This window comes from Solanum tuberosum, unplaced genomic scaffold, assembly GCF_000226075.1.
Source record: "Solanum tuberosum cultivar DM 1-3 516 R44 unplaced genomic scaffold, SolTub_3.0 scf00094, whole genome shotgun sequence".
NCBI lineage: Eukaryota > Viridiplantae > Streptophyta > Magnoliopsida > Solanales > Solanaceae > Solanum > Solanum tuberosum.
The window spans coordinates 363,370-382,302 of NW_006239020.1; the positions used below are offsets into that span (position 1 = coordinate 363,370).

Genomic DNA, 18,933 nt, shown 5'->3' on the forward strand with positions numbered 1-18,933 from the left:
AAAATATATGTATATAATTCATCGGTTCGGTTCGGTTATTTCTTCGGTTTTTTCGAATAAAACCATAACTAAACCAAATACTATCGGGTTTCAAAAATCTAAAACCAAACCAAATCAAACCCAAATAAAATCGGTTTTATTTTATCGGTTTGGTTTGGTTTTTCGGTTTGAATCGGTTTTTATCCAAACCGTGAACACCCCTACCCACCCTATATACTTCTCCGCCATATTCCCCCATTTTCATGGTCTTTTTCGTAATACCCACTTGATTTCATTGTCTTCCTATTTCTTTATTTAATTTAGTGTTTAGAATTGTAAATATGAAATTTTAGAAGTTATAATGGCGATGTGAATATGTTAAAATCAGATTGTAGATTTTTTTTTATACTTAATTTTATTCTCCATTCTTTTAAGGAAAATGGGTTACATTCTTAAAGTTGTTTTGCTGAACAATCAGTACTGTTTCAAGTCTTTTATATGCAAAGTTTATCTTGCCATCAACCGGTGAGGTCAAGTATGTATTGTGTTCAATAATATTGACATTATGTTTTTCCAACACAGATAATAGAAGGTTTGAAAGAAGTCTTGGATGGATTTTCTGGAAGTTTTTGAGAGAGAAAATGTAAGAAGATGTACTAGCTGAAAATGAGAAAGAAGAAGAGAAAAAAATAAGTAAAATAGGCTAAATAAGCAAAACGTGTCAAAATGACATAATAGAGAGTGACATAAGATGTCTAAAATGATAAAGTCTAGTTAAAATGTCTAAGTGAAAGTTGGTGTCAATTTTAGGGGGCCACGATGGGTTAAGTCTTTTAAATTAAATGTGTTTTTGTGCAAAGCCAAAAGTTGAATGATATAATAATATGGGTTGTTCAAAGCTGGATAGTCGTTGGTAAGCTATTTGTGTCCATCTAATTCGAAGTGAAAGGGGGAAGAAAGCAAAAGGTTGAGAAGAGGAGAGGTTGAAGTGTATTATTTTGAGTTAAAAAAAATCCCTACAACTCCCAAATCCAAAATCTCTGCGTCCGGATCTGTTTTCACAAATAGATACTTGAAGCTCAAAAGTGAGATCGGAGATGCTTGACGGTATACTAACCCGTGGTTTCAGCTCCAAATGGTATGTATGGCTTTTTTTCTTTTATTTTTTGAGATTTGTGATTTTTCACTTTGGTTTTGGGATGAATGAAGCAAATCGCTAGTAAAGGCTACAAGGACGCGAATCGAGGTGGTGAGACGGAGAGCTGAGTCGAAACAGAGGTTTTTGAAGGAAGATCTTGCCAAATTGCTTGATAATGGACTCGATATTAATGCTTATGGAAGGGTGAGTGTTTCCATCCAAATCCAATTCTGATTTGATGAGTATTGCTAAACTGATTTACTGCTTACTGAAAATAAGGAACTAAAATAACTAACATAATTTTAAATAAATTAGGAAAAAGAGAAACAGCTAAAAAAAAATACTCCCTCTGTCCCATTTTATATGAGGTAGTTTGACTCGGCACGGAGTTTAAGAAAGAAAGGAAGACTTTTAAAACTTGTGGTCCAAAATGAATGATAGAAATTTGTGTGGCTGTAAATCATTTCATTAAGGGTAAAATAGGCATTTCATAGTTAAATTGTTACTTAATATGGAAATGTGTCATTCTTTTTGGGACTGACTAAAAAGGAAAGTGAGTCATATAAAATGGGACAGAGGGAGTAGCAATTTACTTTTCTTCCGTATGTTCTCTCTCTCTTCTAGATTAATTATAAATTTTGGTCTTGTAGACACCTAGGCACCAGCTAAGCATTTTCTGAAAACAAGCTGCAGTTCTACAGACAACTGCAACACTCCTACTGGCTCAACAACTGCATAGTCCAATCCTCATTATCAGAAATCCAAGGCTTAGTAAATACATCTGCAATGTGATCTTCTGACTTGCAATAAACCAATTTGACCTCTCCTCCTTGCACTTCCCTCAGAAAGTACAATATGATATTAGAATGTTTTGTTTTCCCAGGAAAACTAAAATGAAAAGCTATATTATGAGAAATCGATATGGCTGCCTATCATCCACAAATGTGTATGTTCTTCCTTGTTGCTCTAGATCAAGATCTTATAGGATCTTCCTTAGCCAAAGATCTTGATTAACTGCTGCTATTGCAGCTATAAATTCAACTTCTGCAGTTGACTGTATGTACCACGATGCCTTGCTTCTTTGAGCATCATGAAAAACATCCCGAACCAATGCTAAAATAATTACCTGAAGTACTTTTCATGTCATCAACTAACCCAACTATTCACTATCAAAATAACCTTGAACTTCAGAATTTTACAAAACATAGCACCTTAGTCCACAGTTCCCTTGACATAACTTATCACTCTTTTGGCTGCTTTCATGTGCATTTCACTTGCACAATTAAGAATCTGGACAAGACACTTAGAGCCTGCTTGATTTGGCTTAAAAGTTGGTCAAACCTACTTTCAAGTCATTTTTAGCTTTTGGGAGTGTTTGACAAAGTTAAAAATAATTTAAAATAAGTTAAAAACCAAAAGTAGGACTCTCCTTACTTTTTATTTTTTAACTTAAAAGACATTTAATTTTGACTTTAAAAAGTTGCTTTTTAAAAGCTTTTTTTTCCAGCCAATCCAAACGGGCTCAAACGGGCTCTTATTGCTTGCAAAATGTCAGGTCTCGTGGTAGTGAGATAATGCACACCCAGTCATACTTTTATAACTTGCTTCATCAACTTTTTTTTTTTTTTTTGATCAAGTAAAAGGTTTCATTGATAGTAGCACTGTCAACTTGGTCGTATACAAGTGATTTACCAAAAGGAGGATAAACCTACAAAATATGGTTCTCTCAAACGACACCCAACCCTCTATAGACATAGGAACTACGTGGGTGCTTAGAAAGAAAATAAGGGATCGGAGACTACTCCTCAATCGAGCAAAAATTCATTTCAACCCCTTCAAAAGCTCCCCTATTACTCTATTTCCAAATGACCCACATGACCACATCAAAGCAAGAGGAGTAACATTTCAAGCCTTGTGCCTTCTTCTCCTATCTATACTCTTCCATCAACCTTGTCACTACCATCATCTTTAATAAACCTCTCTTTCTGATTCATTGGAGTTTTCATAGGTTTGCAATCTTCCATTAATCTACTTTATTATCCCCCTTGCATACTTTTTTGGCAAATGAATGCTTTAGTTTGAGTTTGATGAATCTGCATTCCAAGAAAGTAAGATATTTCTCCCAAGTTTGTCATTTCGAACATTTTCTTCATCACTACCTTGAATTTGTCTATCATTTCAAGGTTGTTTCCAATTACAAGAAAATTATTAACATAAAGTGGTATAATCACTATATTAGAATTTCTTTTTGTTGATAAATAGAGTTGATTCACTTATGCTTTTCTTAAGTCCTAAGCCTTGCAAGAACCCTATGGTGTGTCCTAGTGGTCAGTTAAGTGGGTTGAGAACCATGAGTTGAATCATAAAAAATGCTTGTTGATTTTTCCCCATCTATTCTAGCCTTGTTAGATAAAATTACTTGGTATTTGTTGTTGATTGGAGATGATAGGTATTCCGTGGAATTTATCGAGATGTGTAAAAGCTAGCACGAACACCATAGTTATTTAAAAAACCCAAGGCTTGCAAATGCTCATCAGTTTGACTTTACCAAGCCCTTGAGCTTGTTTTAAGCCATAAAGGGCTTTCTTTAATGGATACACTTTATCTTCATGCCCCTTTACAGAAAAACCTTGAGGCTGCTCCTCATAAATTTGCTCTGGTAGAAAACCATTTTAAAAAATTGATTTGACATCCAACTGAAAGATTCTCCAACCTTTTTGAGCAGCAATAGCTAGTAACAACCTTACAGTATAGAGTCTAGCAACTGGAGCAAAAGTTATTGAATAATACACTCCAAAAAGTTGTGAGTAACCTTTCATAACAAGTCTTGCCTTGCGCTCGTTAATAGAACCATCAACATTCAATTTCGTACAATAAACCCCCTTCACACCAATGAGCTGTCAAAAGCAGAAAAAACACGAAAAATTGAAGAGTGATTATCTTAATTCGTTGATCCAATACATCAAATTACATCGGTATTTATTCACAAGAGAAATAAGAGATAAAAGGAAGCAAATTATTTTACACTTAATGTAAATCCTACCAAATATTCTATAGCTAATGTTGCACAATATTGTATAATCTATCTATTTATCTATCTCTATATCTTTCTATACTACCTTAAAAACATGAACTCCCTAACTTGAATGTTAAATTACTCTAATACCCCCAACTTAAACACTCCATTTAGATGTTATATTTTATATTATATTATACTAGGTAAATTACCTGTGCTTCACACGAGATCGAACTATTTTATTAAGCTTACATATGATCATTCGATAATATTCGTATTTCGGTTCATACACTACATTTTCAAGAATATTTTATCTTAAGGCAAAGCGTTCCTCCAAAATCATAAAGTACTATATTTTTTTAATTTCCATTATTGTTGCACAAAAAATTATGAGTCATAGAGTATGATAGAGAGATTTTAAGTATAAGAAAGAAGTCTAAGAAAATCTCCATGAATATAGTTGGTCAGAAGTGACAAACTTTCTTTCTAAATTTCAAGAAGTTGTAAAGAACAACATTAGCCGTTAAAGTGTTAAAAATTAGTGCATCTTAGAGTTTTCTTTTACTATTTTACTTCTGCAGTTTACTGAGTCAAATAACAATTGCTATATTTTAGGAATGATGATTAAGTTAGTTGTTTATTAAGCTAGGAGTCTTATTTGTTAGAGTTATTGTAGGAGTTAGAAGTTAACGCTTATTTTATATATAACTCTAAGTGCCTGTAAAAGAACAAAGCCTTCAGTTCAAGCAAAATAAAGTTCTTCTCTGTTCAATTTCTTGTTCAACTGCTGCACTTGTTCTTTCTTTTCTCTGTGTGCGCTTTTATTTTATGGTATCAAGAGCCAGTTTAATGGCATAAACGTTCTTTCCTTCTTCTTGTTTATCAATTTTGTTCAGTCTTGTTGGAGGAGATTGAAAGTTGCAGAGAAAAAGTTTGTGCAGTATGGAGTCAGCAAATGGGGGAAATAGTTCAAACGCATAGTTTGGTGTTGAGAAGTTTGTAGGGACAAACTACAGCTACTGGAGAATGTGTATGGAGGCTTACTGTTGCTCCTAATTGCACACGCAAGTGTACGTGGTCGCGCAAGTAATATAGCGGCTCTTAAAAGAACCAGATTATCAAACACAAGGGACTTGTCAATTAACTATTTACTAAATTATACTAGTCTAATTATTTATTTAAGAGTGTCAAACTAAAAGAATGCAAGAACAAAATAATAAAATTACTTACAATGGTTGGAAAATTCCAGGGCTGTAGCATTGTTGCTCCCCAATATACACGCAAGTGTACGTGGTCGCGCAAGTAATATAGCGGCTCTTAAAAGAACCAGATTATCAAACACAAGGGACTTGTCAATTAACTATTTACTAAATTATACTAGTCTAATTATTTATTTAAGAGTGTCAAACTAAAAGAATGCAAGAACAAAATAATAAAATTACTTACAATGGTTGGAAAATTCCAGGGCTGTAGCATGTAATGAATCTCATGCATCATATTCTTGGCTTAGAACTAATTTTAGTTAGTTCAAGTTACTGGTTTATAGGGTTAATTATATGAGTCGGGCTATACACCTCTCGTCGCCTACTCCAGTTAGCTATCTAACTACATCGTTGAGCGGGGATAAATAGACTAACTGACGAGCATTTATATTTCATCCTATTTCGTAACCAAGCAAGGTGTTCGTCCGGGCGTCACTCCTGAACACTAATCACCTCAATCTAATGGGTGGACCGAGCTCTCTATATTCTCAGGTCTATCTAACCTCTCCTCTCCCGATTTTAAGATTAGACAATATATTTATCTTATGGTGATCAAGCATAAGATACTAAAACAAGAATATAGAAGTAACTTATAATGACAACCGAGAATTAATTCAAAAACCTTAAATAATCAACAATCAATTCGTAGCTACAGCCCCAGAACTAGGGCGTTTAGCCACTAATCTCTAAGAAAAGAACCCTAAAAAGTATTGAACTTTTTACTTGATGCCCTATGATTGATCTCTTCCTCTAATTGATTGCCTCGAATAATTATTTATATGGACTATTTATAGATGTAGTAAACCCCAAATAAAATAACTGAGTCCAAAACAAATTAGGAATCTAAATCCAAGCGGAATAAAAATTCCTGTATGCGTAGACAGTGCTCTGCCGAGTTTCCAGCCCATCTTCGTTCTTCATATGATGCCATGTGGAATTTTCAATTCCAATTCCAATTCTACTTCCACCAAAATATATATTATTTTATAAAGTTTAATCTATTAAGCTGTCTGCTTGATTTCCTTCTTCAACCTTTCATCTTTAATTCGTTTTAGCTCCAAAGTTCTTCAACTTTACACCAATTTACTCCTACAAATAAATTACACTATTTAGCACAATTCATAAAATCCATGCTCAAAAAGGACAGATATAAATAATCAATGTGTGACAAATAATGATTAAAAATATATATTTTGGCCTCACATCACTTACCTTCAAGGTCAAGACTTGTGGGATCTTATTGCTGGTGCTGAGGTAGAAATTCCAGCAAATACTCTGGAAATTTCAGAACCACGGAGAAAATGGAAGATCAAATGTGGTAAAGCACTCTTTGCTTTGAGAACATCAATTGGAAAAGAGCATCGATCATGTACGTGATGTTAGTTCACCAAAAGAAGTCTGGGAAATGCTTGAGAGATTGTTTACTAAAAAGAACACCGCTAGGGTGCAACTGCTGGAAAATGAATTGACAATCCTAACAGAGGGAGTCATGTTTATTTCTGAATATTTCTTGCGAGTTAAAGCTATTTGTGCTGAAATTTCAGAATTAGATCCTGATGAGAAGATGAAGCAAGATTGCGACGATTTCTTATTTGAGGATTGAAGGAGTATAATCCGTTCGTGACCTCCATTCAGGGCTGGACAAAGCAACCTTCTGTTGAAGAATTTGAAAATTTGCTTTCCAACTAAGAGGCATTGGCAAAGCAAATGGCAAGAAGCCTTGAACCAGATGCAACTCTCTTTCAAGGGATAAGAATAAAAAGAAAAATACATCATTTGAAAGCAGGAACAATGAAAAAGAATCAAATGGTGAAAAAGCTACTGGTGGCAACTTTGATAATAGGAAGTGCTATAGATGCGGTAAAATTGGACACATCAAGAAATATTGTAGAGTGAAGCTCTCAAAAGCAAATATTGCAAGTGAAAATGATGGAAATGAGAAACTCAAATGGGAGCAGTGCTTCACTATTGAGGTTACTGAACGAGGAACGATGATGTTGTAATTGTTCAAGCTCTGTACAATAATTATAGCTACAAACAAGAATGGATCCTTGATTCTGGTTGCTCACACCATGTAACCGGAAATGATTCTCTTCTTTTAGAGTTGCGTCAACACAAAAGAGAACGAGTAGTTGTTACAGCGGATAACTCGACATATCCAGTAGCTAATGAAGGAGTCTTGAAGATTGACAGTAGCTAATGAAGGAGTCTTGAAGATTGATGTTGGAGATACAGGGGCTTTCAAGTTGAACGATGTATTTCATGCTCCAGGCTTGAAGAGAAACTTAGTTTCAGTTTCTCAAATCACTGATTCTGGAAAATATATTCTCGTAGTTTTGGGACTATATGGGTGACTGACCCTAGTCCATCTCAGTATTATGTTACTCCCAATAGATTAAATGATTGACACATTATGACTAAATTTCTGTAATATACTAGATAGCTCAAAACTGACATGCAAACTGAGAATGCACATTAATATACTGATAATGACACATTCAAAAACTGAGGCATGTATATCTGAAATACTGAAATATCTGACCTAGCATGTGTAATTCAAGAACTAAAGAAATACGTAGCTAGGGTTCTGAAATTCATGCAAAGAAACAAAGTAATAACATGATAATCTGATTTGGAACATGTAAATAACTAATTCTTGATAATCTGCTGAAGTTCTAGAAACCCTAGGTCTAGTTATAATAAGGGAATCAAGAATCTAACTGAATTCTAGGGACCTAATGGGCGAAAGGAACCCACTAGTGAAATCCCACATACCTGGTGACGAATTCCACAGAGAAATCTTTTGATTTCGGGGCTGATGAAAACCTTGCTGCATTCTTGAACTAGGGTTGCTCGACCTTTTCTCTTTTTTTACGTTCTAATTTTCTAAGTTTTGATGAAAGATTTGACTTAGGTAAGTTCTAGTTATGTTTCTAGGCTAAAACTAACCAAAACCACGTAGTTTAGGGTTAAAATGACGTAGTTTAAGGGTCCAACGAAATAGGAAAAGACCAAAATACCCCTGACTCTGCAGACGGGCTGACCACGACCACTTTCACGGACTGTGAAAGGGACCAATGACCGTGAAGCTGGTCGTGGTCTGTAGTCTAGTGACCTCAGGTTCTGGGGGTCCGGTCCACGGGTTTCACCACGGACCGTGTGAAGGACCACGAACCGTGAAGGCCCCCGTGGTCTTCACTTGGTCCGGTGGTCTGAGGGCTTGGTTCACGGACCCTCCCACAGGCTGTGTGAAGGACCACGGACCGTGAAGGTGTCCGTGGTCTTCACTTAGGCGTGGGGTCTAGAGGTTGGCTAAGGGGGGGGGCTACTGCCTAATCTTTACGGACGCCCCCACGTCCCGTCATCAAGACCACGGACCGTGAAGGGTCCCGTGGTCTGATGTCTGGGTCTGGTGGAGTCCAACTGCCTACCACGGGCAGGTCAACGGACGTGGTCCCTGTCACGGTCCGTGAACCCTGCCGTGGTTCACTCCTCAGGTAAGTTTTATGCAATTCTTTTTCTAGGTCTGGTTTTTGAGGTGTTACAGCTTTGGCCTGTAGCTATTCAATGCGCGTGTCACGTGATAAATCGTTTGCCTCCATGGCCAGGTAAAGAAAGATCCCCTTTTGAAATTCTATATCATGAAAAGGCAAATGTAAATCATTTTCGGTATTTGGTTCAACTTGTTATGTTCATATTCCAAAAACTAACCGAACCAAACTTGATCCAAAAGCAAAAAAGTGCGTCTTTGTTAGCTATGATTCATATAGGAAAGGGTGGAGGTGTATGGATCCTGAAACCAAGAAACTAGTCACTTCCATAGATGTTGTGTTTGACGAAATATCATCATACCATTCTGCCTACAAAACCAGCAATCAAGAAACCATTCTTGATGGTGATCAAGAGAATTTTGAGCAGCTTCCAGAGAGCAACTTGCAGGAACCAAATAATGAAGGAAGCTCAAATTCAGATGATGTTGAACGACAAACTGAAAGGAGGTCAATAAGGGAGAAAAGACAACCAAGTTACTTCAAAGATTATGAGGTACAATTGAATTGCTGCTCAAATACGTCTTGCTTCTTTACAGGAGTATTGGATGAACCAGTAAGCTATGAAGAAGCCAAAGGTCATCCCGAATAGAATGCAGCTATGCAAGAAGATCTTGATGCTTTGAACAAAAATCAGACGTGGGAGTTGGTGTCGAAGCTTGAGAATTGTGAGTTGATCACTTGCAAATGGGTTTATTGTTTGAAGAAAAACTCAGATGGGGTTGTCGACAAATACAAAGCTCGGCTTGTTGCACGTGGTTTTCCTCAAAGTTATGGACTGGATTATGAGGAACCATTCAGTCCAGTTGCAAAAATGGTAACTGTAAGAACCAATTTTTCTCTTACGGCATCTATGAATTGGAAGTTGTGGTAGCTTGACGTAAAGAACGCTTTTCTTTATGGAGAATTGGATCGTGAAGTGTTTATGGAGCAGCCAAAAGGATACATCTCTCTTCAGTATCCTCAACATGTTTGTCGATTAAAGAAAGCATTGTATGCTCTTAAACAAGCACCACGTTCGTGGTATGGTAAAGTTTCCCAATACTTTATTTTTTGTGGCTTTAAAGTTCTGATGTAGATTCTAGTTTATTTATTAAATCAGAATCAAATGTGCACATGATGGTCTTGTTATATGTGGATGACATGATCATTACGGGAAATAATGAAGTTGCAATTTCTATGTTAACAAATCATCTTTCAGTTCGATTTGAAATGAAGAATTTGGGGGAAGTGAGCTGTTTTCTTGGTCTGGAAATTGAAAAAACAGATCAAGGATATTTTGTTTCTCAAAAGACATGAGAGGAAACTGTTGCAGCGTTTTGGTATGGGGGAGTCGAAAGAAAAGGCAACTCCAATGGAACCACATCTCAAGTTGATGAAAGTTGAAGGAAAGCCATTAAAAGATGCCAAAGAATTTCAGCAACGTGTTGGTATAATTTATTTAACTATCACAAGACCACAAATTGCTTATTCTGTTGGAATTGTTTCTCAGTTCATGCATTGTCCAAGAAGCTCACATCTAGATGCAGCAAGGCAAATTTTTCGTTATGTGAAAGGCTCACTAGATTATGGTCTTATGTACAAAAGACATGAGAAATTCATGTTAGATGGATTTACTGACGCGGATTGGGCTGGAGATACAAATGATAGACATTCAATTTCAGGATATTGTTTCAGTACTGGTTTAGCTATGGTTTCTTGGTGCAGCAAGAAACAACCAGTGGTAACATTATCTAGCACTGAAGCTGAGTACGTAGCCACGACTATGGCTGTGCAAGAATGTATGTGGTTAAAGAGATTAATAGGAGAGATGTTGTGCAAAGTTGATTATGCTGTTCAAATTAGATGTGATAATGAAAGTGCTATCAAGCTTGCATTGAATCCAATTTTTCATGGTCAGACGAAGCACATAGAAGTTTGTCATCACTACATTCGAGAGAAAGTGCTAGAGCAAGAAGTTGTTCTGAAAGGAATTTCTACAAATGAGCAAGTCGCAGACATATTTACTAAGTCCTTGATAAAGCCTAAGTTTGAATATTTTAGGGCTACTCTTGGAGTTGTTGATCGTAAGCATGCATTAAGAGGGAGTGTTAAAAATTAGTGCATCTTAGAGCTTTCTTTTACTGTTTTACTTCTGCAGTTTACTGAGTCAAATAACAGTTCCTATATTTTAGGAATGATGATCAGGTTAGTTGTTTATTAAGCTAGGAGTCTTATTTGTTAGAGTTATTGTAAGAGTTAGAAGTTAATGCTTATTTTATATATAACTCTAAGTGCCTGCTGTAAAAGAACAGAGCCTTCAGTTCAAGCAAAATAAAGTTCTTCTCTGTTCAATTTCTTGTTCAACTGCTGCACTTGCTCTTTCTTTTCTCTGCGTGTGCTTTTGTTTTATAAAGAAGGGACCATAAAGCCTCGAACAACAACATTCCTAAGTAAAGTAGAGTATCACGTCCATACAAAAACATAATTAACTAAAATCAAATGGAGAACCTTCGGCTCCTTTCTTATGAACTTCTATCAATCTCTTTTATATTATAGTATGTCGTATCTTGTATGTGTAAAAAATGACCCTAAAATTGTTAATATCATAAAGATTTTTCCTCATTGTCTCAGAATATTCATTACTATTGCTTAGATTTCATATCACCAACCCCAACTTATTTGGAATTGAACCATAGTTATTGTTATGGTTATAGTATGCAGTTATAAAGAATTAATACAATGATCAACCAAGCAATACGTGGCATTTGAATGGAACTGTTCACAACTGGATATTCTAAACCAAAATTTTGATACATAACAAATTAAAATCTCACAGCATAATTTTGTGAGAACTTGAAACTCACAAATATCCACAAATGATAATAAAGGCGACCTAATCAAGAAGAAAAAGTCGTGTTGCTTAACATATTTTTCAAAAAGATAGTCTATCGGGCTGTATCCAAGTTTCTAGTATCCAAGTTTACAGGGTCACAAAGTCAATTGAAAGAAGCCAAAAGAAAGAGTTATCACTACAACAAAAATGATCTTTAACGATAATTAATAGCTTAATTGCCGCTAATATGTATTTTCAGAGACAATTAGTACTCTCTATAAATGTCCCTAAAGTCAATAGCGACATTAAATCTAATGACAATTAATTTATGTCGGTAAAGGCTCTAACACTCTTTGTCAATGTGCATATTTATTGCCGATAAACATTGTTTTTGTCAGTGTATTTTGGGCATATGTCAGTTTCAAGAAAACTTGATCTCTTATTATGCCCAAAAATAAGAGAGGAATTTTATCCTATGCGCACCCGAAGGGTAGCGACTGCGGGTTTTCCTTGTCATAAAAAAAAAGAAATGTGACAAATTAGTCAACTTGCGATAAAAAAGGTGGACTAATTGTCTCTATACTAATATTCTAGCAAGAGTGTAATGGCATACAAAGTGTTTGTACCTAAGATAAAACAATCAAAATAATATACTAACTGTGGCAAGCAAGAAAGCAATTTGTTCGGTTCTTTTAACAAACTTCACCATTGGTTCCACATAAGTTATCTATTTGTTGTTGTGTGCTATCAAATATAGCACAACCCACAAACAATTTTCTGAAAAAGTATATGAAGGAAGCCTGTAGAAAGGAAAGAAAGACGAGATCAATTTTCAATCATCCTTGCTGAAATTTTTAACAGAGTTGAAAAAAGTCACCAAAATAGCAAAAAGAAATTGCAATAGTAACATGAATCACTATGACTTACAATAAAAGATTAAGCTTCATGAAATAGGAGGAAGAAAACTTTGAGGAATGAAACACACTTCATAAGAAGTTTAATTAATGTATTTGAATTGACTCCCCTATAGCAGAAAAAAACCTACAAATAATACTGGCAGAAATATAAGTTTCGCTTACTAAAAAGCCAAATGTTATGAATTCAATCATTCCAACAACATTATGAGTTGTAGACTGAGAGGCGCAAGAATAGTAGTGTCGCATTGCCATTGAAATCAATTTTCTTTGTTTATTCTTTCTTCTTTTGGTGCCTTAGAATTAAGTGTTGGGTTTTAAAAGATGTGAATGAAAAATGAAGAGCTGTGACTTTTGTGAAAAGTTGTGACTTTTGTGAAAAGTTGTGACTTTTATGAAAAGTTGTGATGTTTTTGTAAGGTTGACTTCTAAGAAGGGTTAAATAAGAATCTTCATCTGTGAGAGCGCCATATAGATGGGTCTAAGATTCTCTTATATATATATATATAAGAGAGATTTGTATTCCCTTCATTTATAAAAAGGTTAAATGAAGATTTATTTATTTGTGTTAAAAACAAACACCTTTTCAAATTGAAGGATTGAGACTTTTTTGAAGGGTTATGATTTTTCCAAAGAGTTGTGACTTTTCTAAAGAGTTGTGACTTTTTCGAAAGGTTGGGACTTTTTCAAAGAGTTGTGACTTTTTCGAAAGGTTGTGATTTTTCCAAAGAGTTGTGACTTTTTCGATGGGTTGTGACTTTTCCAAAGAGTTATGGCTTTTCTTATAAAGCACACTAAGCACATTTCATACTATCCTTTGTTGGTTATAAATTTGAGGGGTTCTCTCACATTTTAAAACTACAAATTTTCTAAGTTTTCAATTCTTCTTAAAACACTCAATTTAGTACATCTTCTATATTTCATATTATATTTATTTATTTATATTATATATATATTATATTAAAAGTAGATACCTTTTCACATTGAAGGATTGTGACTTTTCCAAAGGATTATAACTTTTTCAAAGAATTTTGATTTTTTTCGATGAGTTGTGATCTTTCCAAAGGGTTGTAACTTTTATGAAGGGTTATGATTTTTTTTTTGATAAGGCGTAATAAACACTTGTTCATAGTACCTTTTGTTGGCTATAAATAGAAGGTTTCCCTCCTCTCGTTTTTAAACTACAAATTTTATAAGTTTTCGATTCTCCTTCTTAAAATGCCCAATTGAGTATATCTTCTATACTTTAGATTATATTATATTTATTTATTTGTTATGTTATATTATATTAAAATTTAAAAGCAGTCACCCTTTCACATTGAAGAATTGTGACTTTTTCGAAGGGTTGAGACTTTTCCAAAGAATATGACTTTTTCGATGAGTTGTGACTTTTTTGAAGGGTTACTATTCTTCTTTTTCTTCTTAAAAAAACACCCAATAGTACATATTCTCTATTTCATATTATATTTATTTACATATTTATATTTATATTATATTAATAGCAGGAACTCCAACAATACAACAATAACTAAACAATGAATTATAGGGGAAGAGAAGGTATATTTAAGAGATTTAAGAGTGTGTTTTTATTCTTACACATCACAATTGATTTTAAAAGGAGAAAAAAGTCAAAAAAGGAAAAAAAGATAAATGTAATTGGAGGACATTGAGAGGTGCCACATCACTTTATCTATATCTAAACTTTATATATTATAAATAAATATAAATGTTTTGGGATATTGATTTGACAACTTTCAGTATGCACACAATTAGTACTCATAAGAAAGTTTACATCCATTATTTAGAGAAACTTATACATTATTATTTTATCTATAATCGTTTACTTAAATTTTTGGTTTAATAATATTGACATTATTTAAAAAAATAGTATACTACATTGTTTGCACGTGCATCAAAACTAGTAAATATAAAATATCTCTATTTTTAGTTTACCCTATTTAGAATATCTTGTCGCTACATCCTCCTCAAATTGATGTTGATGAATCAAAAACATCAATTTGCCTAGAAACCGATGATGCTATCATGCCATTGATTTTGTAAACACATCAGCTACTTGAAAATCACGGGATACATATGGAGAAGTACTAATTTTACGAGTTACAAAATTTGTTAGAAATGTATAAAAATAAATTTGGAAATAAGGTTAGATTTTCGATTACAAATGTATTAAATCCCAAAAAAGAAGATTTAAAGAAAGGAAAATAGCTATTGAGAATTTTGCCAAAATAAAGAGAATAAAATCTATAGGAAATAAAAAGAGAAATGGGAATAAGAAAAAGAAAGAAGCTTTGGGGACAGCAAAAGGAGCCCTATTACTATGGTCACTGCAGTGAGATTTGTGGAACTAATCATGCCTTTATGCCTATCGTCGTAGAAGTTGTTCCTAGGAAATATTATGGGTCTCGGGTATCCAATCAATTAATCCCACAAACTGGGGAAGCTTAAGCGGAAATGAAAGAGAAGGTTGAGGGAAGTCACTAAATTGAGAGCTTCGCTCGCTCGTTCAGTAGACAGCGAGTGGAGTGCATAAGCTCTTTTATTTACAACTTCTCTAATAAAATGATAGTCCACTTCAATATGTTTGGTTCTTTTATGATAAACCGGATCGGCAGCAATCTGAATGGAACTTGTTTGTCAGCGTGGAGAGCAGTAAGACTAGATTGAGGTAATCCAACTTCTATCTTTTGCAAGTAAACCACGAAGCCAAAGAAAAAACTTTTTGGATCCATCTTTTCCTCCATTGGATCGTAGGAAAACTTTTTCCTCTCATTTTAACTTAACAGATTTCTTCACCATTTTAGATCAAAGATCACACACTTGTCTTAAAAAATAAGCTTGAAACCATTCTCCAAAAATTACCCTGCGTTTAACAAAATAAAGTTTAGAAACAAAGAGTACATTTGAAATTAACTTTGTACCTATGGAGCTTTCAATAGTTACTGTGCCTTTCCCTTTGGCAAGATGATAATCACTATTACCAATTCTAACTTTAGAGATTTCAGATCTATCTAACTCCCTATATCATGAGTCATATGACTTGTACAAACGCTATCAATTAACCAGCTTTCACTTGAACTCTTACTTGCAAAACAAGTAGCAACAAACAATTGCTCTTCTTCTTGTTGGTATGCAATTTGTGCTTCATTTAAGTGTTGTGTTATGACACTTTCTGCATCTCATATCAGGTCAAAACTTTAAGTCTAGATGATTTCTCTTCCCACAATGCTGGCAAGGTGGATATTTTCCACCTTTGTCATTGCTAGAATTGCTATCAATTGCAGAAACTTTTGTTGCTGTAGCATATCTCTTCTTGAACTTCTGCATCTTGGCTTTGCCTCCCGAATTGAATTTTACCTTGCTTGTAAAGCTCCTTCAACAACTGCCTCATTCCTCATCATTCTTCTTTGTTCTTGTGCTTGCAAAAAGTTGAAAGTTCTGCCAAAGTAATGTTTTATGTATTTTCCAATGAATTGTTGCTTCAAACTTTTTAGGTAAAGTAACAAGAATTTTCTTCACAGTTCTTTTGTCAAAAATTCGAACAAAGTAACTTTAGCTTATTTGCTAGATTGATAAGTCTATATGAGTACACATTAACTGTCTCAAATTCCTTCATTTTTTGCATTTCAAATTCGCTCACCAGGTTTAAGACCTTCACACCTCAAATTCTTTCATCTCCATGATATTTTTTCCCCCATAAAGTCCCATACTGGCTTAGCCAAACTAAGAGTCATGATTCTGGGAAACAATTGTAGGCGATACTGCAACATAGAGACACGCCTTCGCCTTCTACTTCCTGGTCTTCTTCTCTTTATCAGTTTTGATATGAGCTATGGTAGGATTGCCTGGTAAAGGCGGAACTCCATAATCCTCCTCTACCGCTCCTAGTGATCACATGCATCCATGTAGGTTTCCATCCTAATAGCCCAAACCTCCAAAACTTGATAGTTTTTCTCCATCAAAAACTGGTGGAGCAGTTGATGAAAAAAATAGTCACCTTCCATAATTCTAAAAGCTGATTTTATGGATGGTCTGTTTAAGTGTTTGGGTTTCACTTAGTCAAACACTCTCAAGCTCTCACAAGTCCCTTGAGAACAAAAAGGCTCTGATGGCAATGGTAGGATTTTGACAGCAAAGAAAACAAGTAAAGTGACTTGAAAGATATAATTTTATTGATCATCAGGGACTATATGTATACATCACAGCTTGACTAAAATACTGTGAAGTACTGCTAAGTCTGCTAAACTGATTTACTGCTTACTGAAAGTAAGGAACTAAACTTAGAAATAGCTAGCAGAATTTTAAACAAACTAGGAAAGAGAAACAACCAAAAAAAATATCAATATATTTTGGTGTGCACTTCCTTGGTCTTTTCAGCCCTACGTTACCTCTTCTAGCTTAAGTTTTTGTAGACACCTGTGCACCAGCTAAGCATTCTGAAAATAAGCTGAAGTTCTAGAGACAACTACAACAGTTATAGTGAACTGAAACTTCTTGCATTTGAGCTTGATTAATTAATCAATGCTAAAAGAAGGCTTAATGCATTCTTTCATTTCTTTTACACTCTTTTATATTCTGAAAAGTTAGAATCTAATTGTGGTTTGATGATTTCTGACGAGGTGATGCAGACTGAAGAATTTTTGCTTGGGCAGAACCTCTTGTCCTGCTATGACTTTGTGGAACAATCTTGTGAATATATTGTGAAGCAGCTCTCCAACATGCAGAAACTAAGGTACACAAGTGTTTGTCTTCGGACCTTCTACACCTGATATCATTAATTTTATTCTATGCAAATTTAATCTCAATAGGTAGTTACAGAATTATTTATTAAAAAAGAAAACTGGTTAACAACAATTTTCAACTTGGGAATATCTGTTTTGTAACAGATACCTCATACCAGTAATTCTTTTAAATAGGATAGCATGAGAGATCTAACTAAATTTTAATGAAGCTACTTTAAGGCTTCAATTAAGCATGTCGCACATGAGTCTTTACATAAGTCATGATGGAACATAATGCTGAAGGACTTGGCAGTTCTATTACAGAAGCCATATGTCTCGTAAGGAGATTGCTAGAGCATTATAGGGAGAGAGGAAGAGGGATTTATATATGGTGTTTCATTTGCCAAGAAAAAGCTTATGACAAAGTTCCTAGGGGGGTTTGGAGACTGAAGGTGTACCTATAACCTACATTAGGGCAACTAAGGATATGTATGATGGAGGAGTCTGGAGCCAAAAGGGCAAAAAAATTGAGCAAAATTTTCAAAAGGGCAACAAAATTGAGTATGAAACCAAAAGGGCAACATTTGGATGGAGCCGTTGACAATGTTAAATTCTATGTATAAGGCTCATGTCAGAATGAGGCTTGTAAGACTCATGTCATAATGTATCTTACAAGGCTCATTCCGACATGAGCCTTCCCTTCTAAAAAAAACATCTCTGGCTTTAAAAAAAATTAATATCCCTTCTTCATATTTATTCAATTGTTTTGTTGTTGTGTTTTTGTGTTTATTTTTTTTTTCTATTTTCACTTTTTATATGTAAATTAAAATGCAAGTGATGTGGTCAAGTTTAATAGTTTTTTATATAATTTGGTAATATTGAGGACAAAATATAGGGACATGAAAAAAATATGAAGGACAAAAAGAAATTTTTATCTTTTTTATGTCAACAAAAAGAACAGGCAGTTTAGGGTTGTGTATCGTTCGGTTCGGTCTGATTTTGAAGTTTATCGATTTGACTTATTGGTTATCGGTTTGTAGACATGCTAAACCATTATAAAACCATTAAGATATTAGCTTATCGGTTATTGGTTTATCAATTATTGATCGTTATTAGTTTGGTTATTGGTTTGAACGTTAGGATTTGACACAAAAAAAAAATCATTGAAAATCACTTATAAACAAGGTAAAGTCCATGTTGGTTTCTTCATCATTTATATACCAATTTGAACTCGTTTGGTGAAGTAAATGATTTTCAATGATTTTTTTGAGTCAAATCCTAATGGTTAAACTAATAACCGAACTGATAACGATCAATAATCGATAAACTTGTAACCGATAAGCCAATATCTTAATGACTCTATAATGGCTTAACATGTCTACAAACCGATAACCAATAAGCCAAACCGATAAACTTCAAAATCAGACCGAACCAAACGATACACAACCCTAAACTGCGTCTTCTTTTTGTTGACATAAAAAAGATAAAATATTCTTTTTGTCCTTTATATATTTTTTTTCAT

The 18,933-nt window shown here is 34.4% G+C and overlaps 1 protein-coding gene across 1 annotated transcript in view; it reads left to right on the forward strand.

Annotated features, from left to right (window-relative positions):
- Positions 1 to 850: 850 nt before the first annotated feature.
- Positions 851 to 18,933, forward strand: part of LOC102595108 (uncharacterized) — a 29,902-nt gene continuing 11,819 nt past the window's right edge. The window contains exons 1-3 of the mRNA XM_006347802.2: positions 851 to 1,117; positions 1,189 to 1,321; positions 17,319 to 17,422. Coding sequence (XP_006347864.1) covers positions 1,077 to 1,117; positions 1,189 to 1,321; positions 17,319 to 17,422 — 278 coding nt within the window. The 5' untranslated portion in view covers positions 851 to 1,076. The remainder of the gene's footprint in view (positions 1,118 to 1,188; positions 1,322 to 17,318; positions 17,423 to 18,933) is intronic.